The sequence below is a fragment of the Eptesicus fuscus genome, chromosome 6 (genome assembly GCF_027574615.1).
Source record: "Eptesicus fuscus isolate TK198812 chromosome 6, DD_ASM_mEF_20220401, whole genome shotgun sequence".
Classification (NCBI taxonomy): Eukaryota; Metazoa; Chordata; class Mammalia; order Chiroptera; family Vespertilionidae; genus Eptesicus; species Eptesicus fuscus.
In genome coordinates, this window is record NC_072478.1 from 19,756,805 (window position 1) to 19,782,821 (window position 26,017).

A 26,017-nucleotide genomic window follows, 5' to 3' on the forward strand; every position below is an offset into this window, starting at 1 on the left:
CTGATGGCGGGACTTGGCACAAGCTCCCTGCCAAGCCAAGCATTATCAGACACCCCAGACGGTGGAGGCTACTATCAGGTGGGGGCCCAGAGCAGCCAAAGCTCTGTCCCTGGTGAGTGGCAGGGCTAGAAGCTGGGGCTTCACATTAGCTTGCCTTGAAATTGCCTGGGTTATGAACTTTCAGGATCTGAGCCCAGTGGCAGGAGGGGCCCCTGCTAATCAGCCTCCACTGCCTACCACGGACTCCCAGGGAACACTGCGGGGAGTGGGGCTGTGTGGAGGTTGAAGCTGGTGCCACTACAGCTGGGTCTGGGCAGAAGTCGGCCACCTCACCTGGATGGGATGAAAGCATTGGATTGGACCACAGGAAGCACCTGACTTGCTGGAGACCCACTCCAACACTTGCCCTGGTCCTGCTACTGCCTGATTTCTGTCCCACATGGGGGCAGGATCCAAGGTGCTGCACCAGGGACCTCCACTGTGGTGCCCTGGGATCCCGGGGTGGGCAACGTGAACACACATCACAGACGTATAGTTCACACATACATTTACATATGTGACATATGTAATATGCAATTACATAATGACAAATTCCTGGTCACCTCAGCCACACTGACCATGTAGACCCTGCCATATACTTGTCCGTGCATCACATAAACCATGTAGTCAGGAAGATACAACCATATGCTGTTTAGTTCCACAATGGTGTAGTCACATAATCCCTCAGACATAGAATTCATAATCACACAGAATTACCCAATTACGTACAATTATAGTGGCATGGTTTAGCTACAACTAAACAGACACAAGGGCATTCTTGGATATGTTGTCACAAAACTATAGAAGACGCAGTCACGCCGAAACCGGTTTGGCTCAGTGGATAGAGCGTCGGCCTGCGGACTCAAGGGTCCCAGGTTCGATTCCGGTCAAGGGCATGTACCTTGGTTGCGGGCACATCCCCAGTGCGGGGTGTGCAAGAGGCAGCTGATCGATGTTCCTCTATCATCGATGTTTCTAACTCTCTCTCCCTCTCTCTTCCTCTCTGTAAAAAATCAATAAAATATATTAAAAAAAAAAGAAGAAGAAGACGCAGTCACCCAATCCTGTCAAACACAGATGCAGCCTCAGACACAAAGGTGTATAACCCAGTAGCTTACAACCCTTTACAAACACACAATGATGTAGTTATACACACAGCTAACATTAGACACAGACACACACAGTACCGTACAAAATCTAAAACCTTTTGCAGTCATGCCACCTATTATTGGTCACCCAATTGTACAGATACCAATGTCTAGCCATAGGGGCACACTCATTCAAATGCAGGCAACTACACCAACATGGAATTAAATACCCTAATAGGGAAAGACACACAACCTTGCCCAGACATAGACACCACCACAGACACACAGTCAAAGTTGCATCACACAAGAAGACAAAAAATTATCATGTGCTAATATTTTTTTGGGGGGTGAGGGCAAAATGTAAGGTAAAAGCCAGTTCTTCACACTAACCAGAATGACTATAAGAAGAAAAAAAGGAATATACCGATTTATAGGAAAGGTGTGGAGAATTGGAGTCCTAGTACACTGCTGGTTGGAATATTAAATGGTGCAACTACTGTGGAAAACAGTTTGATGATTCTTCAAAAAGTTAAACTTAGTGTTACCATACGAACCAACAATTCCGCTCCTAGGTAATCACCCAAGAACTGAAAATAGGGACTCAAACACAGCAGCGTTATTCACAATCGCCAAATGGTGGAAACAACCCAAATGTCCATTATCAAATGAGTAAGTAAACAAAATGTGGCCCATTCCTACAATGGGATATTATTCAGCCATGAGAGGGTTGAAATTATAATACATGTTACAATGTGGATGAACCCCTAAGACAGTGATGGCGAACTATGACACGCGTGTCAGCACTGACACGCGTAGCCATTTCTGATGACACGTGGCCGCGTGCCGAGGATGAAACATTTGCTGCTCCTGAGGATGAAACATTTGCGACTAGAGTCTTGGAGTTAGTTTTTGCCTCAAAGTGACACACTACCCGAGTTATGCTCAGTTTTTTGGCGAAGTTTGACACACCAAGCTCAAAAGGTTGCCCATCACTGCCCTAAGACAAATGAAAGAAGCCAGTCACAAAAAGCTACATATTGTTATATTTATATGAAATATCCAGAATAGGCAAACCTATAGAGACAGAAAGATTAGTGGTTGCCAGGAGTTAGAGGAAGGAGGGAATGGGAAGTGACCGGTAATGGGTACAAGGTTTCCTTTTGGGGCGATGGAAATGTTCTGGAACTAGATAGAGGTAGTGGTTGTGCAACATTGTGAATGTACTAAATGCCACTGAATTGTACACCTTATTTATTTTAATTTATCTTTATTGATTTCAGAGAGGGAGAGACAGAAACATCAATTATGAGAAATACTGATTGGCTGCCTCTTGCATTTCCTCTTCTGGAGATTGAACCCACAACCCGGGGGCATGTGCCCTTGACCAGAATTGGACCCGGTACTCTTCAGTTTGCAGCCGACGCTCTATCCAAACCAACGAGGGCTTGCGCACTTTAAATGGCTAATTTTATGTGACTTTTACTTAAGTAAAACAAAATGGCTGGAGTTAGAGTGGTTTTATGAAGAGAAACACCACCTCTTTAAAAAAAAAATTTTTTTATTTCATAGAGGAAGTGAGAAAGAAACATCAGTGATGAGAGAGAATCATTGATCAGCTGCCTCCTGCACGCCCCCTACTGGGGAATTGAGACCGCAACCTCGGGCATGTGCCCTGACCACGGAATCGCACTGTGACCTCCTGGTTCATAGATCGACACTCAACCACTGAGCAACACTGGCTGGGCAAAACAGAGTCTCTTTTAAGGAGAGATCTTGGTTTAGGACAAGGCACTAAACAGGCATGCTGGCTCTGAAAGATGAGGCAACAGGGTAAGGGTCCAGAGAAAAAGAGGCATTTGGCTGGGAGATAAGGCTTCTGGGATGATGTGGCCTGGAGGAATACTGGACTTTGAAGGATAGCAAGGCCTGAGCCTTGATTTTGGTTTCCCCTGGGCATAGAGAACTCCAGCACCCACAACAGCTTCAGGGCAGGGAGCTTTGGGAGAAAGGAAGTAGAAAGAGAGTGGTCACTGGCTCCAGGAGGAGGGGGAGTGTCCAGAAAAAGAAGAGCTATGCAGAATCCCAGATTCTGGATGGTGTTGGACTGCCTATTGTGTGAGGAAGAAGATTCAAATAATTTTATTTTTATATTAAGGAAAATACGGCCCAGAAAGTGGGAGAATCCAGGGACACCAGATCTCAGGCACTTGGGGACTTGCAGGCCAGAGATCATATTCAGACACAATCCCGCAGTTACTCCCATCACACCCAGTCACAGTGTGTGAGGCAGAGCATGCTACACACACTACACTTCCCAGAGTATCTATGTGGGAGGAAGGGTTCCTGGGTGGGCAAGGCCTGTTCTGGGAATTGGGAGGCCTGGATCCCAGTCCTGGTCCCTGCTCTGCACTGTGACCTTGACCAAGTCTGTTTTGCAATCTGGACCTTATTTTTCCCAAATGGGAATGGGCAGGATATGGTAGATGTGTGTCTTTCATATATAGGTATGTTCAAGCATGATGCACCCAGACATATGCAAACTGCATAAATGCTCTTTTAAAAAAATGTATTTTTATTGGTTTCAGAGAAGACAGAAGAGGGAGCGATAGAAACATCAATGATGAGAGAGATTCATTCAGGCATATGTCACAGTCAGGCACATAGTTACATACAATTGCACATAGGCTAAAATACACTGACATATATAGATATACACAATCACAGACATACTAGTAAACACAAATATCTAGTCACAGGGTCACACAAATAGAAGCTTATAATTAATTACACAGACAAGAAGCTACAAAGACATTCAGCCACACTTAGGACACAGTCAGACCACACAGTCAGTAACACAACCACTCAGTCAGTCCCCAACGTCACAGGGATAGTCAGTCCCACCCACATACAGACACAGTCACTCAAGCACATTGGCACACACAGATGCACGGGATCAGAGCACAGAGAGGCACACACAGTCACCTGCGGCTACTTGTGCTTCCAGGACAGACTAGCAACGGGTTGGGCTGAGGTGGCCCATCAGAGCCCTCCTCCTGCTCACACACACCGCACCCCCTTAGAGGAGACCTCGAGGTCTGGACTTATTTTTCTTCTGCCTCAGTTTCCTTGTTTAACTCCTAAATCGCTCCGCACACGCCTCCTGCAACTGACCAACCAGGAGGGGGCCGAGCCCCCTCCTAGGGCCAATTAGAGCAGGAATACAGGTGGCCAATGGGGTTGGCAGACTGTGTGTGTGTGTGTGTGTGTGTGTGTGTGTGTGTGTGTGTGTGTGTGTGTCCCTCTCCCTCCCCTTCTCTCCTTTTCTCTCTCTTTCCCTCCCTTCTCTCTCCCCTCTCCCCCCCCCCCCCACTTCCCCTCCCTTCCCCCTCTTCTCCTGTTTTGCTTCTTAAAGGAGCTCCCGTCCTCTGTCTGTCCGCCGGCTTCCTGGGACAGCCTGCCATTGCTCTTTTAAAAAGCAGGCCCGTGAAGGAGCCTGTCTCGGGACGAACCAATGAGCAGCCCCATTCGGCCTCCGCCCCTCCCACCCCACCCCCCGCCGGAGGTCAAAAGCCTCCGTCAGTTGCTCCTTGGCCCGTAAAGGGAGCTGGAAGCCGCTTACTGGGGACCGGCGAGAGGGGCGAGGGGCGCCAGGGACCAGGCCTGCGGGTGGGAGCCACTCCGCTCTGTCGTCCCCGCTCCCCCAGGTCGGCCGTGGTTGCTGCGCCGCCCGCCCGCGGCCCTCATGGCCCTGAGAGGCGTCTCCCAGCGGCTGCTGAGCCGCGGACCCCGCCTGCGCTTGCTGCGCGGCTGGGGCTCGGCCGCGGCGCTGACCGGTCAGTGCCGGGTAGCGGGTGGAGTGGGGAGGGGGGAACTGGAGACTCGAAGAGTTTTCCGGGGTGATTTCTCGTCCTGTGTTTTCAGAGAAGGGCCGGAAGACTCAGCACCGACCGGAAAAATGTAAGGACCCCTCGTCGCGCGTGCGTCTGAGGCCCTTGTCCTGCTGTCTGTCTGCCCGTCTGTCCCAGAGTCCGAGGGCTGCCCGGGCAGGGAGACAGGGCCGTGGCTAGGGCCGGAGGCACTGAGTCCACAGTGAGTTTCCGGGAGAAAGGCCCCGTGGCCAGTCCTGTTTGCAGCCCACATCCAACCTGGAGACCGATGGGGGTGGAGGATTCTGGGAGAGGCGGGCACGATGCGCTGAGGGAGATGTGGGCTGGGCTGAGTTGAGCCCCTGTTCCCTGTCCCAGCCTTGCGTTCTCAGTTTGACTGGAGGGACCCGCTGGTGCTGGAGGAGCAGCTGACAGCTGATGAGATTCTCATCCGGGACACTTTTCGCACCTACTGCCAGGAGCGCCTGATGCCCCGCATTCTGCTGGCCAATCGGAACGAAGGTGCCCAGGCGGGCTAGTGGGCACCCTGTCCACCATACACACCACCTCTGCCTACTCTAGGCCTCTGGGCACCTCTGTCCCCGGAGTGGGGTCTCCAGTGGGCCAGAGGTAGGCCTAAACTTGGTCATCTGTCCATTTGCAGTTTTTCACCGGGAGATCATCTCAGAGATGGGGGAGCTTGGTGTGCTGGGCCCCACTATCAAAGGTAGGGATAAGTTTCTCTCCACACTCAGCAGCCCCAGCTGTGTGCTGGAAAGCCTCTTACTTTCCCTGAGCCTGTTTCCCAGTCTGCAAAGTGAGGCTGTCCAACTGTAGGGATGAAATGAATAAACCCTCAAGCTAGGGCCAGCTTAGTGCTCCCTTCTTGGGTGCCCCTATGTATCTGTCTCTTGGGCCTCAGGAGTCACTGGTCCCAGTTGGCAGGCTTTGTCCCCCATTGCCCTGTCTCCTCTCCCCACTCCCCCACCAGGGTATGGCTGTGCTGGAGCCTCATCTGTGGCTTATGGGCTCCTGGCCCGGGAACTGGAGCGGGTGGATAGTGGCTACAGGTCAGCAATGAGTGTCCAGTCCTCCCTTGTCATGCACCCCATCTACGCATATGGCAGCAAAGAGCAGCAGCAGAAGTACCTGCCCCGGCTGGGTGAGTGGCTTCCTGTGGAGTCCGGTGGAAGACAGTCCCAGTGGTCTGGAACTCAGGGATGGGGCTGTCCCCTGAGCCTACCTTCTGTTCTCACTTCAAGGATAGCACCAATGGCCACCTGGACCCGCTGCTAGAGCCTGGGCTTCATCCCGTCTAATCCTGATCATCCCCTCCTAGGTCTCTCTTGACTCGGGCCCCTGCTCACAACCACCATATCCCAATCTCCCTCTTGATTTGCTTTGTTTTCCCCATCCCAGCCCAAATTTTAAAGTCTTAACTTCCTGACTGGGTCCAAGAGGCCTCTGGTGGTCTCATCCGAGGTCACTCTCTTGATGCGCTGCCCTAGTCAGAGTCAGTTACTTGGAATTCTAAATGTACCACTGGGCCTTTGCACTTCCTTTTCCCATATCCAGGACTGCTTTCTCCATACCTTCTCCTGTTTAGCTTTCATGGCCCTTCAAGATAATTTAGGTGACTCCTGTAGGCCTCCATCATGGCATTGTGACTATGGCAGGGGGAGGAGGAGACCTGTCCCTTCACTCCCTGGAAGTGCTGTGAAGGCAGGGCCTGGCTCAGTGGAGAGGGTGACACTTTTCAGTTGAGGGTATAAATGAGGGACCCCTGTCTCATACCTACAGCCAAAGGGGAGCTCTTGGGCTGTTTCGGGCTCACGGAACCCAACCACGGGAGTGACCCTGGCAGCATGGAGACCAGAGCCAAGCACAACCCGTCCAGCAGGAGCTACACCCTCAATGGGGCCAAGACGTGGTGAGGAGCCTGGGTACCTCAGGTGGGTAGGCAGAGGCAGAGGGGTGCAGGCAGATCCTCACTGTCTGTCCCACCCCCCAGGATCACCAACTCGCCTGTGGCCGACCTGTTTGTAGTGTGGGCTCGGTGCGAAGATAATTGCATTCGGGGCTTCCTGCTGGAGAAGGGGATGCAGGGCCTCTCGGCCCCCAAGATCGAGGGCAAGTTCTCCCTGCGGGCCTCAGCCACGGGTATGATTATCATGGACGGTGTGGAGGTACCGGAGGAGAACGTGCTGCCCAATGCCTCCGGGTTGGCGGTGAGCAGAAGCCACCTTGGGAACTGGTGTTGGGTCACATGGTGATTCACCTTTCTTGGGCAGGCCCTGTGCTGGGAACCCAGCTGGGGACCAGACAGACATGGTCCCTGTGCACTGTCCCTTTCTGGTGACTATCTCGCTCATACTGGCTCTGCCCAGAACACATTGGACCAGAATCAGCTTAATCCTTTGATGCATGCACATCTTCCTGTCTCCTTATGTCAGCTCCTATATCTGAGCAGCCAATCCAGATCCTGGGCTGGGTAGAACTGTGTGAAAATCAAAAATGAGTAGGTACATCCTAACCGGTTTGGCTCAGTGGATAGAGCATTGGACTGTGGACTGAAAGGTCCCGGGTTCGATTCCGTCAAGTGCATGTACCTTGGTTGCGGGCACATCCTGCTGGCCGATGTTTCTAACTCTCTATCCTTCTCCCTTCCTCTCTGTAAAAAATCAATAAAAAATATTAAAAAAGAAAAAAGAAAAAAGAATGAGTAGGCACTGAGCAAGGCCTGCCATGCATGAGCTTTGATGCCAGGGCTGTATGTGATTTAAGTGGCCTCCCTAAAATCCCCCCATTTACACTGACTATGTGTCTGGGGGTCTGAGGAGAGAGTGTCCCCCTCTTTAGAGTTGGTTCTGCACACACCCTCTCAGCTCTTTCCTGGTGGAGAAAAGGTCCCCTCTCAATCCTATAGGGTCCCTTCGGCTGCCTAAACAATGCCCGGTATGGAATTGCCTGGGGTTCACTTGGAGCTGCTGAGTTCTGTTTGCACACAGCCCGGCAGTACACCCTGGACAGGTGAGTGGGAGCTGACCTGAGAGCTTCAGGTTCCATCCTTTACCCCACTGGTGACTCCCCAGCCCACCAGACCTAGCTCCCTGCTCTGTGAAATAGCTGGGGAAGTCCCTCTGAGCAGTGATGGGTTGAGTCAACGATGGCCAGGACGAGCTAGGCAGGAACTGAGGCAGCCTGGAAAGGCTACCTGGGCCAGTGGAGCACTGGGAAAGGATTGGGAGTGGGTCCCCTCTTTAACTTACCCTGACCTTGCCTGCCTAGGATACAGTTTGGCGTCCCACTGGCCAGGAACCAGCTGATTCAGAAGAAGCTGGCGGACATGCTCACCGAGATCACACTGGGCCTTCATGCCTGCCTGCAGCTTGGCCGCTTGAAGGATCAAGACAAGTAGGGCCACTTGTAGTGGGAGGCAGAGTGGGACAGCTGCCACAGGACCCTGTGCTTCTCCTGGGCATGGTGGTTGCTGATCCCAAGAAGAAAAGTCCTTCCTATCTGCTAGCCCTTGGGGTCCTGATCCCTTTTCTCTTGGCCATGATGGTCCAGGGCCCACCTGTCTTGTCCCTCATGGGGAACCTGGTGTCTGCTCCTTTGACTGTAACATGGGGAATCCTCCCCCTAGCTGGTTTGTCTAGGGTGTAGGGGTGCCTGGAGCAGGATCAGCTCTTTGTAATCAACACTTTTTACATGTCTGTGCTGCTTCCAGGGCCACTCCGGAAATGGTCTCCCTGCTGAAGAGGAATAACTGTGGGAAGGCCCTGGACATCGCCCGCCAGGCCCGAGACATGCTGGGGGGAAATGGGATTTCTGATGAGTATCATGTGATCCGGCATGCCATGAACCTGGAGGCCGTGAACACCTATGAAGGTGGGGCTGGATCCTTCAGGGGATGGGACAGTTGCAGTGGCCTCACTATCTGGGGAAGAGGAGCAGGGACAGCAGACCTGAGTCCTACTCCCAGCTGTCACCACTGGCAGCATGACATGAGGCAGCTCCCACCTATACCCCTCATCTGAGTGGCTCACATTGGGACCTAGGATGTGAGGTGCTCTCTACCTGTCCTTCATGATGCTTGGAGGTGTTCCCAGGAGTGCTGATGGCTCTCTCAGGCAGCCCCAGAGAGGGGCATGATGCCCAGTGAGCTGGTGATGCAAAGGAGAATACACACAGGCCACTCCATGTTATGTTAAGAAATATAACCATTTGCACTGTGGTGTTTGCAGCTGGCAACTGGATGTGATGTATTGCCTAGAACCCATTGCCTCATGGGAAAACAGATGTAAAAAATGTGGGACTGAGTCCTTGGAAGTGTAGGAGCTTACTAGGCAGAGACAATGAAATAGCTTCTGTGTGCTTTTCTGGATGGGACATTCCACAGACTTTTAAAAGAGGGAGGGGTAGGGGGAATCCTACAGGTGGGAATGACCCTTAGGGTAAGAAGAAAGGGTCTTCAGATGATTTTATGAAGGGGAAGGGAAGGGTCAGGTGTGCACTTTAGAAAGTAAATAATCATTTTGCTCCATAAAAGGGAGACAGTAATCTTTGCCTTCTGACCCTGGAAGCTGAAGAGCAAATGAGAGCACTGAGGCATGTAAAGTGTTACCCAAACTCAAGGGCAGGTGGCAGCCTCAGGATAGAGTAGCTCAGCTGGGGGAACCATTAGGTGATGTTTGCTTTCACATCCTCCTGTGGATGAGAAAGGGCCTGATGTGCTTCCAGAACCCATCAGAGCTCTCTACCTCCATGGGAAGGAAGCATGGCTGGGTTGAAAATCAAATGTTTAATGAACTGTGCAGGGCTGGGGTGAGGTAAATTTGCCACATGTTGGGGACACCAAATCTTGGCCCATGATGGTGGCTGAACTCCCTGCCTTTGAGTCTGGCACAAGCTTTTTGTTTTGTTTTTGCCAAGATGCATTATAGAACTGTGAAAAACAATTTTCTCAGGGTGGCCAGAATGGTGGCCTCTGAACTTTCTCTTGGTGGCTGTCACTAAGAGGCAACTCTCTCAGACGCTGTCAGCATTCGCCATCTTTATGGGTTTGCTCTTCTTCCAAAGTAGTAGCCTGGGGAGGGGAAATGAAGATTGACTTTAAAGGGAAGTTGTAAGCTGTTAAGACACCAAACTGACTTTGTATTTATCTCGTCCAGGTACTCATGACATTCACGCTTTGATCCTTGGAAGGGCAATAACAGGGATCCAGGCATTCACAGCCAGCAAGTGAATACACTTCACCCAGGAGCCTGGATGGTACCGAACCCCTTCCCGGGGAGCCGCTGTGCTCTGAGCTTATTCAAGGAGGTGGCAGATGAAGCCAATTTTTATGTTGGGAGGTGAGAGACACTGATTTTTAAGTTACAAAATTTCCCTTTTGAAGTCACTCATATGTGCTGCTTATAAAGAAGACGGACTCTGTACCAAGTTTCTCAATCCAGTGGACCCCACTTAGCTTGGAACAGAAGCTTCTCTTGACAGGAAGCAGGGAAAAGAAAGAGAGTGACACAGAATCAACCTCTATGAGACCTGACCTGGTGTCTGACTGAGCAACCACCCTCCCTTTGAGTTCCCTGTGTACCCTCTGATCCTCCCATCTGGGGGATAAGTGCCTTATGCTGACATTGGGGCAGAATGTGGGGGAGAGAATAATAGTCTGGGTGGGGGGCAATGGGAGTGAAAATTGGGGACATCTGTAATACTATAAAAAAAAGAGAGTCTGCATGTCTGATCCTCAGTGTTGGGCCACATTTACTTGTAACCACTACATGCGTAGTCCTTTCAGTCACAGGGAAATGAACATGAGTGGGGGCTGGGAGGTTCTCATGTGGTGGGAATTTCCTGTGCCCCCCACAGTGATCTGGCCCTTGTCTGCATCTTTGCCTCCCCTGTAATAAGTAAACCTGGTTAGGCACCGCTCAGGGCTGTGGGTGGAGGGGACTTTGTCCTTTCTATCACCACAGAGCTGGCCACACAGGAGTGGGAAATAACAGGGGGCTGGCTTCTCAGCTCCTACACACCATGTTTACAGGAGAGTATGGCGCCACAAGCGAGATGGCAGGAGCACCCGTTTCATCTTAGCCCCTACGGCTCTCCTGAGGCAGAGCCTCCTGTAGGGGTTTAGTCATACCTCTGGCCGGGCACACAGGTCTTGGAAGTCTTTGTACACGGTCTCCACAGTGTGGCACACTTGTTTGAGCTCTGTTTCCAAATGGCTGATCTTTGCCATTTTCTGGGTGAACTCTTGGAGCTTTTCCTGAATGATCTTGTTGTGGTGATTATAAAGTTGATACATCCTCTCCTCTAGCTTCTCTGTCAGATCTGAAACCTTTTAAACAATATGACATGTTTTTGAAAAAATCAAATCAGAGGCATCACAAGACATGTGTTTTAAGTGGCTCCCTAAGATTTCTGCAGTTTATCATTAAAAATGGTTAAAAAGAAAAAAAAGGCTGGCCTGTGTGGCTCTGTGGTTGAGCATCTACCCATGAACCAAGAGGTCACTGGTTCAATTCCAGTCAGGGCACATGCCCTAGTTGCGGGCTCAATCAATGATGTTTCTCTTTCATCAATGTTTCTTTCTTTTTTAAAATATATTTTTATTGACTTCAGAGAGGAAGGGAGAGGGAAAGATAGAAACATCAATGATAAGAGAATCATTAATCAGCTGCCTCCTGCATGCCCCCTACTGGGGATCGAGCCCGCAGCGTGGGCATATGCCCTTGACTAGAAATGAACCCGGGACCCTTAAGTCCGCAGACTGACACTCTAACCACTCAGCAAAACCAGCTATGGCCAGTGTTTCTATTTATCCCTCTCCCTTTCTCTCTAAAATCAATAAAAACATAGTTTTTAAAAATGGTAAAAAACAACTCCAGTGAGTAGGAGTGAAAGTTGCCTATATTAAGAAAAAAAAATTAAAGCAAGATTGCAAAATGATGTATACAGTATAGGCTCCACCAGGTTAAAAAGAAAGTACATAACAGAGACTAGAAGAAAATATGCAACAAAGTAGCCTCTGGGTGATGGGATCATAGGAATGTTTTTATGTTTTTTCCTGCTATGCTATGCTTTATTTAATCTGCTCTGTGTACTGGTAGGGATGGGAGGGAGCAAAAAAAGGTGGGGAAAAGTCAGCCTGTTGTCAAGAGATGTCCTACTCCTGAGATCCCTTGTGCATTCTGAAGAAGCATCAGAGATAATCATTAACACTGTACCTGAACATAACAGGCGTTGTTAGACAAAAGCCCTGTCATGTTGAGGGATCTCTACTCTGCCACCACAAGCTTTACTTCTGGGGGGAAAACGGCTGTGTTAACACAGGCTATGCCTCAGTCCTCTACTCCCAATAGCCATTAGTCCTGGTGTGTAATAAAGTGGCTGGGCTGTGGGTGCAGCTAGACCTTGGTCTCTCATTCTGAAAAATTATTTCTAAACCTTACTTTTCCCATCTATAAAATGGGTCCATTCTTTGCAGGGCTGTTGGAAGGGTAAAATGGGGTACCAAATGCAAATTGCCTGGCACCTTGCTGGGAACGTAACAGATGCTCAGCCCTACCCTTCACCCTTTACATAGGGCTTTCCCTGCCCCACCCACTGGGGTTTTGCAGTGTGTGTGGAGAAATCTTGTCACCTTGATCTTGAGGCTGTCCCTGAAGTTGGTCATGAGTGCATGGTCCTTCTGCCTGCTCTCATTGATGTTTTCAATCAGCTCCTGGGCCCTCTTCTTCAGGATCTCAATGCTCGAGTCCAGAGAGGAAAAGTAGGGTCCTGACTTCCCTTCCAGCATCATCAGCTGGCGATTGGCACTGGAGGTGGCGATAGAAGGGCTAGAAACCTGACTTCTGAAAGTATAGGAAACCGAGGTCAGCCCTAAATTCTCCCCAGAGTGGCTGACATGAATTAGCTCCATGGTGGGAGAAGAAACAGTGTTGTGTATCTCCCGTGAGTGACGCTTGGTTATTTCGTGCACCACTCCTGCCCTGAGAGGCAGGGATGACATCCCTATTTTTATAACTAAGAAAACAGACCCGAAGGCACACACAAAGCCTGCCCAAATTTCCAGAACAAGAAAATCTGCCCGCCCCCAAAACACATAGTCATTTTATAACATCAACTTGCTGTTTTGAAATGAGCATCAATAATTCTATTTATAAATAGTATAGATGCTTTCTTAGATGGACCTTCCTGTCACCAACCTGCTGTATCCCTTTCTATATCTTTTGGGTGATGTATGCAGTCTGCAGTCCACCTGGGGTCTAGTGTACCTGCAGGACTCTGCTCCAATAGATGAGGCAGCCAGTCAAGAATTATGTTAAAAGATTTTAACAACAAAAAAAGATTTTGCCGAAACCGGTTTGGCTCAGTGGATAGAGCGTCAGCCTGCGGACTGAAAGGTCCCAGGTTCGATTCCGGTCAAGGGCATGTACCTTGGTTGCGGGCACATCCCCAGTGGGGGGTGTGCAGGAGGCAGCTGATCGATGTTTCTCTCCCATCGATGTTTCTAACTCTATCTCTCTCCCTTCCTCTCTGTAAAAAATCAATAAAATATATTTAAAAAAAAAAGATTTTAACAATTATGTTAAATGCACAAAAAAGTTATGTTTGTCCCGACACTGTACACATGACTATAGTAAACAAATTCAATTAAGTATCATGTTAGTCAGTAAAATGGTAAAAAAGTGATGGCTGTCTTAATAAAGCTAAATTGAATGAATAAAGGTGAGCCTAATTTTTAAAAAAATATTAAATCAGGTATGGGGAGACTATAGATTGGAACAAAGATCATAAAAATCTAGAAGGGTCTGGCCAATGTGGCTCAGTGGTTGAGCATTGACCTATGAACCAGGAGGTCAAGGTTCAATTCTTCATCAGGGCATTTGCCTGGGTTGTGGGTCCGATCCCTAGTATGAGGCGTGCAAGAGGCAGCGGATCAATGATTCTTTCTCATCATTGATATTACTATCCCTCTCTACCTCTCCCTTCCTCTCTGAAAGCTATAAAAATATATTTAAAATAAATAATTTTTTTAAATCCAGAAGGATTCTGTGTACAGATCATTTGGTCATGGCTTGTAAGTTTTCATTCTTCTTTTAAAAATATATATTTTATTGATTTCAGAAGGAGAGGGAGAGAGAGACAGAAACATCAGTGATGAGAAAGAACCATTGATTAGCCACCTCCTGCACACCACCCACTAGGGATCGAGCCTCCAACCCAGGCCTGCGCCCTGACAGGGATTCAAACCTTGACCTCTTGGTTCATAGGTCAACGCTCAACCACTGAACAAAACTGGCCGGGCCACTCTTCTTTTTTTAAAAATATATTTTATTGATTTTTTACAGAGAGGAAGAGAGTGGGATAGAGAGCTAGAAACATCGATGAGAGAGAAACATCGATCAGCTGCCTCCTGCACACCCCACACTGGGGATGTGCCCGCAACCAAGGTACATGCCCTTGACCAGAATCGAACCTGGGACTCTTGAGTCCGCAGGCCGACGCTCTATCCATTGAGCCAAACCGGTTTCGGCCGGGCCACTCTTCTTTAAAAACAAAATTGGAAATTGCAGGTAATGCATTATTAATGAGGTGTATGGGGAAAAAAGTTGCAATCTGGTCAGCAGACTTATTAATGTTTTAAATTAAGATAAAGTGTTTAAGCCCTGGCCAGTGTGGCTCAGTTGGTTGGGGGTCCTCCCATGAACTGAAAGGTTTCGGGTTCTGTTTCCCTGTCAGGGCTCACACCTGGTTTGCAGGCTCCATCTCTGGTAGGGGGGCGTATAGGAGGTAGCTGAGAGGCAGCAGATCTATGTTTCGTTTTCACATCGATGTTTCTCTTTTTGTCTCCTTCCCCTTCCTCTCTTTCTAAAAATAATTTTAAAATCTTTTTTTAAGCCCTAACCAGTTTGGCTCAGTGGATAGAGCATTGGCCTGCAGACTCAAGGGTCCCAGGTTCGATTCCAGTCAAGGGCATGTACCTTGGTTGCGGGCACATCCCCAGTAGGGGGTGTGCAGGAGACAGCTAAATCGATGTTTCTCTCTATCCCTATCCTTTCCTCTCTGTAAAAAGTCAATAAATAGCCTATCTAATAATAGACAAACATGCAAATTGACCGCACCTTCGCTATGCCAAGCCATGCCCACCAACCAATCAGGATGAGTATGCAAATTACCCCAACAAAGATGGCAGCTAATTTGCATATCAAGACAGGTAGAAAGAAGCCAAGAGCTGCAGAAGGGAGCAAAGCTGCAGAGAAGCAAGCAAGCCAGGGGGAGGAGAAGGGAGGAGCGGAGGCGGGGCCGGGGACGAAGGAAGGAGAGCGGGCTGGTGGAGAAGGGAGAAAAGCAGGGGGGCTGGCGGAGAAGGCGGGGCGGGGGACAAGGGAGGAGAGCAGGCAGGACGGGGTAGAGTGCAGCAGGAAACCCTATAGCAGGATTTTTCCTGCAATGGGAACGCTAGTATTTTTAAAAAATCTTTTTTAAAAAAGGTGAAATGTATAAGGTAAGCTTTATTTCACTTTCTATCTGCCAGGCACCTTGTCACTGCTTTGGGGTCTGTCTGCTCATCATCTTTACCTCATAACTGAGGATACAGGCTCAACCTGGTCACTTTCTCAGGATTAACAGCTAGAATGTGGCAGAGCTGGGTGTAGCACCCAGCTGTCCCAACTCACAGCCCATGTCCTGCTTCCTCCTGGGTCCTCAGTTTCTCTTATCCTTTGAGGTCCTCCCAATTCTGCGACTTGGAGGTACCAGCCACCACAGGATTCCTGAACATGCCAGTTCACACACACAACTATAAAGTCTGCCCTGACTGGAAGCCAGTCACTGCTTACTTGGAAAAATACATCTTGATTTTTTTTAAAAAATATTTTTATTGATTTCAGAGAGGAAGGGTGAGGTAGAGAGAGAGAAACATCAATGATGAGACTCATTGATTAGCTGCCTCTTGCACGTCCCCTACTGGGGATTGAGCCCACAACCCGGGCTCGTGCCCTTGGCCAAAATTGAACCCAGGACGCTTCAGTCAAAAGGCCGATGCTCTATCCACTGAGCCAAACCAGCTAGGGCTACATCTTGATTTTCTGATGCTTTCTTCATAAAACTACTTTTCTTGCCTTATTCCTGACAGCCTGAGCTCTGCCTTTTGACTGAGAAGAGAAGTACAGTGAAATCGAGGCCCACGGATCCAACTGTGTCCTGGTCCTCGTGCATTCCTTGCTAGATTGCTTCTTGCCTCTGTGTCTTTGCCCCTGCTCTCTGACTCAACCCATGAGACCTAACTAGACCACTGCCTTCTTTCAGAAGCTGTCCAGGATCCCCGTACCTATCACTATGTTAGCTTGTCACTACTCATAGCCCTATCTCCCCAGAGAGATGGGTCCCATTCATCTTTGCATTCCTAGCATCCAGCACATAGTAAGTCCTCCACTGTTTGCTGAATGAATGAAGGACACCTTCTGTCAGACCTATTCTTCCCTCCTTTGGATTCCCACAAAGCATGCAAGTTCATCAGCCTCCAAGACAAGACGCTGTGTCCAATGCCTTTTAAGATGGGAATGCTGATATTTCTTTTTTTTTTTAATTGATTTTTATTGATTTTTTACATAGAGAGCTAGAAACATTGATGAGAGAGAAACATCCATCAGCCGCCTCCTGCACACCTCCTACTGGGGATGTGCCCGCAACCAAGGTACATGCCCTTGACCGGAATCAAACCTGGGACCTTTCAGTCTGCAGGCCGACGCTCTATCTATCCACTGAGCCAAACCGGTTTCGGCAGAATGCTGATATTTCTACAGCAAACATTTACATCAGCTAGAAAGCAACAGACCAACTAAAGGCTCTGTGAGCATTCTTGTCTTGTTTGCTAAGCAATTTACAACCTCCAGCATGCAATTACTCTACTTTGTTAAGGGGAGGTGAGGCAGAAGGACACGAGTTCAGACCTGTGACACAACAACATTTTAACATTCAGACTTTTGTAATATCTGGATGCACGTGGAGAACACAGAATGCTTCTAAAAGGACGCCATGCTTTGCACAATGGTGATGGAGCTGGGGTAATGGGCTCCAACACCTGGCTTTAACTTCGCTAAGATCTCAAACACTACCCTTCTGTTCTAAACCCAGGGCTCAATCGCTTCACTCTCTAGCTGGTGGTCTTAGCCCCTCTTCCCTTCTATTCTATGCCACACCCACCTGCCAAAACCCCACCCTGGCTCTCTACAACCAACTGCTGTTTTTTTTCTCTCTCTCTCTTTAAAAATATTTTTATTGCCCTGGCTCAGTGGATAGAGTGTCAGCCTGCAGACTCAAGGGTCCCAGGTTCGATTCCCGTCAAGGTCATGTACCTTGGTTGCAGGCACATCCCCGGTAGGGGGTGTGCAGGAGGCAGCTGATTGATGTTTCTCTCTCATCTATGTTTCTGGCTGTCTATCCTTCTCCCTTCCTCTCTAAAAAAAATCAATAAAATATATTTTAAAATATTTTTATTGATTTCAGAGAGGAAGGGAGAGGGAGAGAGAGATAGAAACATCAATGATGAGAGAGAATCAGTGATTGGCTGCCTCCTGTACGCCCCCTACTGGGGATAGAGCCCACAACCTGGGCATGTGCCCTGACCAGGAATCTAACTGTGACTTCCTAGTTCATAGGTCGATGCTCAACCATTGAGCCACGCTGGGCCAGCCAAGCCCGGTCTCTTTTCTCACACTCAGGAACCTGAGCCACACCGAGAAAATCATAACCCAATAAACAAGCTCACTACAGAGTCCTGCTCTCCAGCCTTAGGGGAGTCCTCAGGGCCACTGGGTATCCTGTCTGTGCTCTGGTCATTCCTCCCATCAGCTATACCAAACCATCATTCTCACATCCCTGTCATGAAACCCTCTCATTTCCACCTTATTAACCTCCCTCACATCAATCTAGAGAACCCCCACCAGCCACAGGATCAAGTCTAAATTCCCTAACACAGCACCAAGGCCTTCCAGGACCCTGGGCCTCTCTTTTCAGCCTGACTCTTTCTACCCTCCACTCCCAGCAATTTGAACTTTCCACAATTTCACCAAACCCATCAGCCTTTACTCAAAATGACTTTCCCTTTCTGCAACTTTAGGAGGTAACACTCAGAGATTCTGCTAGTGCACCCACACAGCACCTACAGATCACAACACTCCCAGTTAATTCAGAGGTTCTCTCCAGGATGCTGTGCAGGCTGAGGAAAAGGGATTGCTGAATACCGAAATGAATGAACAAAGCCTGGTGTAATATTCCTGCTGGAAAGCCTTCTTGCACCCATGGTTGCCTCGTTGACTCAGCATTGTAAGAATCCTGACATTAAAATCAATAATAAAACCAGGTGCCTCTTTTTGCGTAATTGCTCACAACCTGTTTGAGCTGCTAAAGGTTCAAAGTCACTCCTTTCTCAGGCTCCAGTGTTGAAGCTGGAATCTGTCTTTGTGGCACTATGCAAATGGTGAGAAATCTCTTGAATTCAGCTCATTTAAATTTCATTGTGGGACAAAAGTCTGCATCAGATGTCTGCAGAAAGCCTCTTGATTTTTTCAACTTCTCCTTTGGGGATTTACTCCTTTCCATTTCATTTTTCTTGATACTCAACAGCTGCATATTAATTAGAATGCTAATAAATCAGAGGCTTCCCTGGGCCTGCATTCACCAATTAACTTTAATAAACAAAATGTGTGGTGTCCTCTCCACTGGCTTTCCCTGTTCCGGGCCTGCTTCTGTTGCCGAACCCTGGATGGAGGCCAGGGAATGGAAGTGGGCCCAACACAGCAGGTCTGGCGGTGGGGGATCAGAGTGGGGGCTGTGAACACATTGCCACACTCATCTATTATGGTCTGTGCTTCTGAGGAGTCCCTAATTCGACTGGGAGGATTAGTACAAAGTTCTGAACAGGGCCCATGCTGGCAGGGGGCCGTTACTGCAGAGGAAATGGGTCTGAGAGAAGAGACCATCTGTTCCCTCCAGGTAAAGCTGTGATTGGCAGGCATGTGAGCCAGAGCCGCCTGCTGGTGGGGTGCTGCCTCCATGGCCTGTGACAGATATACAAGTAAACAAATCCGCCAGCCACTTATGACCACCACAGGCGGCAGTCCCGGGAGGAGAGGTAACCTAATCAAATATTCAAGTAGGAACACAGCAGAATCTCTGGCGCTTAGGCAAAGCCAGGTTTTGCTGAAGTATAGCCAGGAAGAAGTAAGGTCTGAATGGAAGCTGCTGAGTCCGTTCCTCATCCCCTGCTTTTCTCTCCTGAAACATGTTCACATTTTAATCATGTTGCTGAGTGTCAGCTGCTGGATCTATTAACTGGCTCTTGCACTGGTTCTAATCCATCTGTTTTTAGGCCCAAAGCTCTTGTGGAACTCCTTGAAGTTTCATAATGATTTGCAATTATCTGTGTCTCTTCACCACTTAGATAGGGTCTAAACATGTTATTTGCAGGAAGATGCAATAAAACAAACGACTTCAGTCATTTTCTTCTTTTTTTCTGGTCTCCACGTGACAACACACACCTGGAAACCACCCCACTCGGTAGCCTGCTTTACAACAGAGGAATCTGGGAGGTAGGGGAAAGTTGGCTTTAGGCCTAGAGTCCTCAGAGCCCTTTCCTGAGCCTGGCCTCCTCTCACTTTCTCCCCAGGCGATGAGTTCATTCACCCCACAGCCACTGAAACAGTGAGTCCCACAGCACCATCTCCAGCTCCCGGCCCTCCTGAGTTGTGGGTTAGAAAGCCCAAATGTATCTGGACACATTCATGTGCATGTCCCTGGCTACCTGAAATTCAACAAGGGCAAAATGGAACCCGTGCTTTTGCCTCTGCTGTGAAACCACCACCTAATGGAAACCACTCCATGCCAGAAAGTGGGGAGCCAGTGGTGTGCTGGTAAGCATTTAGCAACTGGCTTTCTGGGTGGGTGGAGGGGAGAAGAAAGCCCTGATTTACAGTGTTTGATAATTGGTACAAAGACTCCTACTATTGCCAATTTAGTAGGAGCCTGCCACCTGATCTCTCCACATCCACTCATGCCTCCTCCAACCCATTTCCCACAAAGCAGCCAGTGTCTTTTTATAACAAGAACCTGAGCATGGCCGAAACCGGTTTGGCTCAGTGGATAGAGCGTCGGCCTGCGGACTCAAGGGTCCCAGGTTCGATTCCGGTCAAGGGCATGTACCTTGGTTGCGGGCACATCCCCAGTGGGGGGTGTGCAAGAGGCAGCTGATTGATGTTTCTCTCTCATCAATGTTTCTAACTCTCTATCCCTCTCTCTTCCTCTCTGTAAAAAAATCAATAAAATATATTTAAAAAAAAGAAAAAAAAAAAAGAACCTGAGCATGTTTCTTCTCTGACCCAGCAATTCCCCTTCCAGGTATCTACCCAAGAGAAGTGAAAACATATGTCCACACCAAAACTTGTACATAGCAGCATTACTTACAAGAACCAAAAAGTGGAAACAACCCAAATGTCCATCAACTGACAAATGAATAAATAAAATGTGGTAGATCCACAATATGGAATATTATTCAGCTATATAAAGGAACGAAGTTCTGACACATATTATGTGGATGAACCCTGAAGACATTGAGCTCAATGAAAGAAGCCAGTCACTAAGAACCCCATACCTGTATGATTTCATTGAAATGAAATGTCCAGCAGAAACAAATCCAGAGTCAGAAAATAGAGTAGTGTTGCCAGGGGCTAGGGAGGATGCAGGGACTGGGAGATGATGATTCATGGGTACAAGGTTTCTTTTCAGGGCAATGGAAATATTGGAAAGTTAACTGTGGTGATAGATGCACAGCTCTGTGAATATACTAAACACAACTGAATTGTACATTTTAAGTAGGTAAATTGTATGGTATCTGAATTCTATCTCAATAAAGCTGTTACCAAAAGAATCGTGAGGCTAAAGTCCATAGCTGACAAAATGCCCTGTGACCTGGCCCTTGCTGAACCCTCCAGCCCTCCTCTGGCACTCATAACCCCCACTCAGGCATACTGGCTGTCTTTGGCTACCATGTGCAGAGGCTTTGCATAAACTCTTCTCTCAACTCCTTTCACCCCCATGCCCACTGAGCACCCACTCATCCTCACCTTGTGATTCAGCATTGCTTTTTCAAGGTTGCTGTCCCTAGTTCCCCATTCAAGGGTGTTTTTCCAGCACCCCAATCTGTTTTGTGTTAGTCAGTACTTACTTGTTCAATGTCTTCCCGTCAGTTGGAAGCAATGGAAGAGTATAAGAGCATCTGTCCGGTGGAACCCGGGTATCCCTGTCGATCACAATGCCTGACACTCTGGCCTCCTCACTGCTTTATGAGCACACCCAGCTTATTCCTACATCAGGGACTTCGTACTCTGCCAGCATGTTTGGGCCCCCCAGATGTCTCCTGGCTGGCTCCTTCTCATGTGACCTCCTTATAGATCTTCTCCAACTACTCTTAACTCCCTGTCACTTTAGTCACTCCTTACTCTGCTTTGTTTCTTTTTCTTTTTTTGTTTTGTTCATCTTCACCTGAGGATATTTTTTCCACTGATTTTTAGAGAATGGGAGGGAGGAAGAGAAAGATCGATGCAAGTGAGACACATCCATCAGTTGCCTCCCACACACGCCCCGACCAAGGCCAGGGATTGAACCTGCAACACAGGTACGTGCCCTTGACTGGAATTGAACCTCAACTCCTCCATGGGTGGGCAATGTTCCAACCACTGAACCACACTGGCCAGGGCTCTTTTTATTCTGCTTTGTTTCTTCACAGCACTTGCCACCAGTTAAAATCACATTCTTTTTTTTTTTTTAATTGTCTTTCTCTCTTTTATTATTACTACTAGAGGCCCGGTGCACCACATCGTGCACTGGGGGGTTCCCTCAGCCTGGCCTGTGCCCTCTCGAAGTCCAGGACCCCTCAGAGGATGGCCGCCTGCTGGCTTAGGCCCGACAGGCAGACATCCCCCAAGGGTCCTTAGCGCTGCTGCAGAGGCAGGAGAGGCTCCTGCCACTACCGCTGTGCTCACCAGCTGTGAGCCCAGCTTCTGCCTGAGCGTCAATCCCCCTGTGGGAGCACACTGACCACCAGGGGACAGCTCCTGATTTGAGAATCTGCCCCCCTGGTGGTCAGTGCAGGTCATAGTGACCAGTCGGTCTGCCATTTGGTCAATTTGCATATTAGCCTTTTATTATACAGGAGATTATTTTTTAATCCTCAGCTGAGGACATGCTTATTGATTTTAGAGAGAGGGGAAAGATGAGACAGAGAAACATTGATCAATTGCCTCCTATATACATCCTGAATGGGGATCAAACCTACAATCTAGGCATGTGCTCTGACCAGGAATCGAACCTGAAACCTTTTGGTGTACAGGATGACACTCCAACCAACTGAGCCACACCAGCCAGGACTATCTCGCTTTTAGAAAGTCAGCTTGACAATAGACTCAGAATAGCTAACACAATATTGAAGAACAAAGTCAGAGGACTGACACTACCCAACTTAAAGATTTATCATAAAGTTATAGTGACCCAGATAGTGTGGTACTGGTCAAAAAATAGGCTATAGATCAATGGAACAGAATAGAGAGCCCAGAAATAGACTCACACATATATAGTAAAATGATTTTTGCAAAGAAGCAAAGAAAATTCAATGGATAAAGGAGAGTCTTCAATAAATGGTGCTGGGACAACTGAAAGCCAGCAACATGCAAAAAACTGAGGCTAACCATAGAACTTATACCTTTCACAAAAATTAACTCAAAATAGATCATAGTCCTGGCTGGGTGGCTGAGTTAGTTGGAGTGTGTCCTGTACACCAAAAAGTTTCAGATTCGATCCCTGGTTGGGGTGCATACAGGAGGCAACTGATTGGTGTTTCTCTCTCACATGATGTTTCTCCCTTCCTCTCTCTTTAAAAACCAATTTAAAAAAATATCCTCAGGTGAAGATAAAATTTGTTTTAATGGATCATAGATCTAAATGTAAAAACAAAACTATAAGACTCTTAGAAGACAGAAGAAAATCTAGGTGGCCTCCTCCCCAGCCTTGCAGCTACGGCTTCTCTCCCCACAGCTCACTCGTCACCTCCTCCAGGAAGCCTTCCCTGACCCTCTCCTGATGTAAACAAGCCACCTGTCATTTTCTCCCTGTTTTTTCCACTGACGACCATATATTCCTGAGTTTACAATCTGTCTCCCCCTCTAGAGAGTGTCAGGTCACTGCTGTGTCCCCAGCACTTAGCACACGCCAGGCCCATGAGAGATGCTCAACTAGCACGCGGAACAAAGGCGCCAGGAGCACACACTGGTAGGGTCTTGGGAAAGAAATGGGCGAAGAAGGCCCCAGGGGACTGTTTGGACCCGTTGGGCCAGGGCTTCCTCACCTAGCCGGCCCCCAACCAGCTTCCTTTTCGTGGCTCTCCTCGCCCTGCTGCTGCTCCGTGCTCTCCCCCAGCGGCGGTGGCTCCTGGTCCTTGCATTCTGCGTGGGGCATGTCCACCTGTGAGCACAGTCAGCGCTTGAGAGGCCGAAGGAGGGAAGGCGGCAAGTGTCAGATCCCCTCCTCCCGCCCCTTTGGCCCTGGGCTCCTCCTGGTGACTTAGTGGCGACCCTCAGCCGAGCCAGGGCAGGCACCGTGAGGTGGGGGAAAACTGTGCCCGGAGGACAGAGGCGGGAACACTGGAGGGGCCGGGGTGAGGGCAGAGGCTCTGGGGTGCCTGGGCTCCTAACTGGTATTTGCGTTGAGTCGAGTCCTTCGAGGAGGGAGAAGAAGGAGGAGAAAAGAAGGAAAAAACGGGTGCGGCACATGGGCGTCTGAGCCACTCTCTAAACTGCTTCTGCCACGCGCCATGCGTGGAAGTCTGTCCTTCAGGCCCCGTTCAGAGCGTCAGTCACACCATTCGTCTACCAGTCAGGCCCCGTCAGTCAGTCAGGAAATCGGGCGCCCGGGCGAGGGTGACCTCCCACTGTTGCCGGGCGAAGGTCCGCGCGGAAGCCCGAGATCGCCGCCGTCCCCTGCCCGTCCTCCCGCCGCCCGCGCGAAGAAAACAAGCGTCGCGTACTCCCTGTCGTTCCATCTTGTCTTTTCCCGCCCTCTCGCACGCGCCCTCTGCGCACGCGCCTTCCCGCGGACCTGCGGGGCGCGCTCTCCTGGCCTCAAGTCTTCTGGGAACGTGCGCGCGCAACGGGGCGGGCCGACCGTTAATGACCGTTGGGCCCTCTTGGGGCTGCGCGCGCAGCAGGCTCTGCTGAAAGCTTGTGGGGAGGTGGTCTCTGCGCGCGCATGCGTGCTGTCGAGGTTCCGGATCCAACGTGGGTCGAAGGATCTTTTCAATAAAATTTTTTAAAAATTATATTTTATTGATCTGAGAGAGAGAGACACACACACAGAGAAAGAGAGATATCCATGGGTTGCCTCTGGAACCTGCAACCTGGGTATGTGCCCTGACCCGGAATGGAACCCTTGGTAAAAGCGAGGATGCTCCAACCAACCGAGCCACAGGGGTCGGACCAGGGCTGTTCAATAACAAATTCTGAACTTTGTTGTTCCCTGATTTTGACTTGTCGCCTCTAATAAAAAAGTTCATTCAGTTACCACCTTGAACCACTTACCTGTGCGGTCCAGAACCAGAAGCTCCTTGAAAGCAGGGTGGGCCTGGCCCTTAGAGTTGGACCCATATCTATCTATCATCTATCTATCTATCATCTATCTATCTATCTATCTATCTATCTATCTATCTATCTATCTATCTCTATCTATCTATCATCTATAAATATATAAAAACCTAAACGACCCTTCAGGCCCGTCATCCAGAATGACCTGAACGACCAGTCGCTATGACGCCCACTGACCACCAGGGGGCAGGTGCTCAACGCGGAGCTGCCCCCTGGTGGTTAGTGCGCTCCCACAGGGAGGCTGCTCAGCCAGAAGGCCGGCTCACGGCTGGCGCAGCAGGGCTACCGAAGGCGAAGGCGGCAGCGGCAGGCGCAATGGGGCGGGGATAAGCGGGAGCAACAGGGCGCTAGCTTGTGATCCTCCCCCGCCGCCTGCCGCTGCAGCGCTGCGACATCCCCCGAAGGGTCCCGGATGGCAAGAGGGCACAGGCCGGGCTGAGGGAACCCACCGGTGCCTGAATCTGTCATTTAATAGTAATAGTAATAACAATAACTTAGTAGTAACAATATTATTGTTGGCACTGAGGAGCCACAGCCTGGGAGAAAATATTTGCAATATGTAAATCTAAGAACGTGTACTGGCATCTACAAAGAACTCTTTCAATAGTAAGACAAACCCAAAGGAAAAGTGGGCAAAAGATCTGGATAGGTGTACGCACAGCCCTGAGGGGGAGCACGCTCAGTGTGAAGAACAGCCCCACGGCCTGTTGGGGAGGAAGCGGGGTTGGGGGGCTGTGGTTGGGCAGAGGAAGGAGTTGGGGGGCAAGGTGAAGGGTTGGGATTTTGTGCCAATTGACTGGGAAGGAGGTGCAGCCTCCCTGGGACACCTGGGACAGCGTCCACGGGGAGGCAGTGGGAATTCCTCCATATTGCTCAGCCCTCCCCCGGGAGGCTCTGTCCTGAGCCACACACACTGAGCACACATCTTTTTTAAAATATATATTTTTATTGATTTCAGAGAGGAAGGGAGGAGAGATAGAAACATCAATGATGAGAATCACGGATCGTCTGCCTCCTGCACGCCCCACACTGGGATCAAGCCCACAACGCGGCGTGTGCCCTGACCGGGAGTCGAACCGTGACCTCCTGGTTCATAGGTAGAAGCTCAACCACTGAGCCATGCCGGCCGGCCGGCCGAGGGCACTCATCTTGACACCTACATTCTGGAAAACATGGATTAGAATCTGGGTTCTGTCGCTTACCATGATGATGACCATAAAACTGCTACTCACTCTCAAATCACACCTTCATCTACTACCAAGGTGATACAGTCTAAAATATCTGGCTATTGTAGGGGTTTCAGGGATAAAACTTCTGGAAC

General features: G+C 49.3%; 2 protein-coding genes across 2 annotated transcripts; one reads left to right on the forward strand and one right to left on the reverse strand.

The window, feature by feature from the left end:
* GCDH (glutaryl-CoA dehydrogenase) lies at nucleotides 1-10,742 on the forward strand. The gene is made up of 12 exons (XM_008157930.3): nucleotides 1-112; nucleotides 4,832-4,960; nucleotides 5,049-5,084; nucleotides 5,372-5,515; nucleotides 5,658-5,720; nucleotides 5,985-6,155; nucleotides 6,794-6,923; nucleotides 7,005-7,221; nucleotides 7,920-8,023; nucleotides 8,282-8,407; nucleotides 8,724-8,884; nucleotides 10,168-10,742. Exons 1-12 carry the CDS (start codon nucleotides 4-6, stop codon nucleotides 10,239-10,241), a joined length of 1,464 nt encoding a protein of 487 aa, XP_008156152.2. The 5' UTR covers nucleotides 1-3; the 3' UTR covers nucleotides 10,242-10,742.
* On the reverse strand, nucleotides 9,783-24,177 carry SYCE2 (synaptonemal complex central element protein 2). Its single transcript, XM_054717347.1, has 5 exons — nucleotides 24,084-24,177; nucleotides 23,406-23,521; nucleotides 12,645-12,819; nucleotides 11,142-11,339; nucleotides 9,783-10,082 (listed from the first exon to the last, which is right to left on the reverse strand). Exons 1-5 carry the CDS (start codon nucleotides 24,096-24,098, stop codon nucleotides 10,035-10,037), a joined length of 552 nt encoding a protein of 183 aa, XP_054573322.1. The 5' UTR covers nucleotides 24,099-24,177; the 3' UTR covers nucleotides 9,783-10,034.
* Between the last annotated feature and the right edge of the window lie 1,840 nt (nucleotides 24,178-26,017).

What these genes read in the sequence shown, in the direction of transcription:
- GCDH (XM_008157930.3), top strand. Translation starts at nt 4, where the DNA reads ATGGCGGGACTTGGCACAAGCTCCCTGCCAAGCCAAGCATTATCAGAC. An exon ending in CAGCCAAAGCTCTGTCCCTG is followed by an intron (nt 113 to 4,831) that starts GTGAGTGGCAGG and finishes CCGCTCCCCCAG; the next exon opens with GTCGGCCGTGGTTGCTGCGC. An exon ending in CGGCAGTACACCCTGGACAG is followed by an intron (nt 8,024 to 8,281) that starts GTGAGTGGGAGC and finishes TTGCCTGCCTAG; the next exon opens with GATACAGTTTGGCGTCCCAC.
- SYCE2 (XM_054717347.1), bottom strand. An exon ending in GCTGGTTGGGGGCCGGCTAG is followed by an intron (nt 12,820 to 23,405) that starts GTGAGGAAGCCC and finishes CGCCACCTCCAG; the next exon opens with TGCCAATCGCCAGCTGATGA. An exon ending in ACCTGTGTGCCCGGCCAGAG is followed by an intron (nt 10,083 to 11,141) that starts GTATGACTAAAC and finishes TCCCCTCCCCAG; the next exon opens with GCTACTACTTTGGAAGAAGA.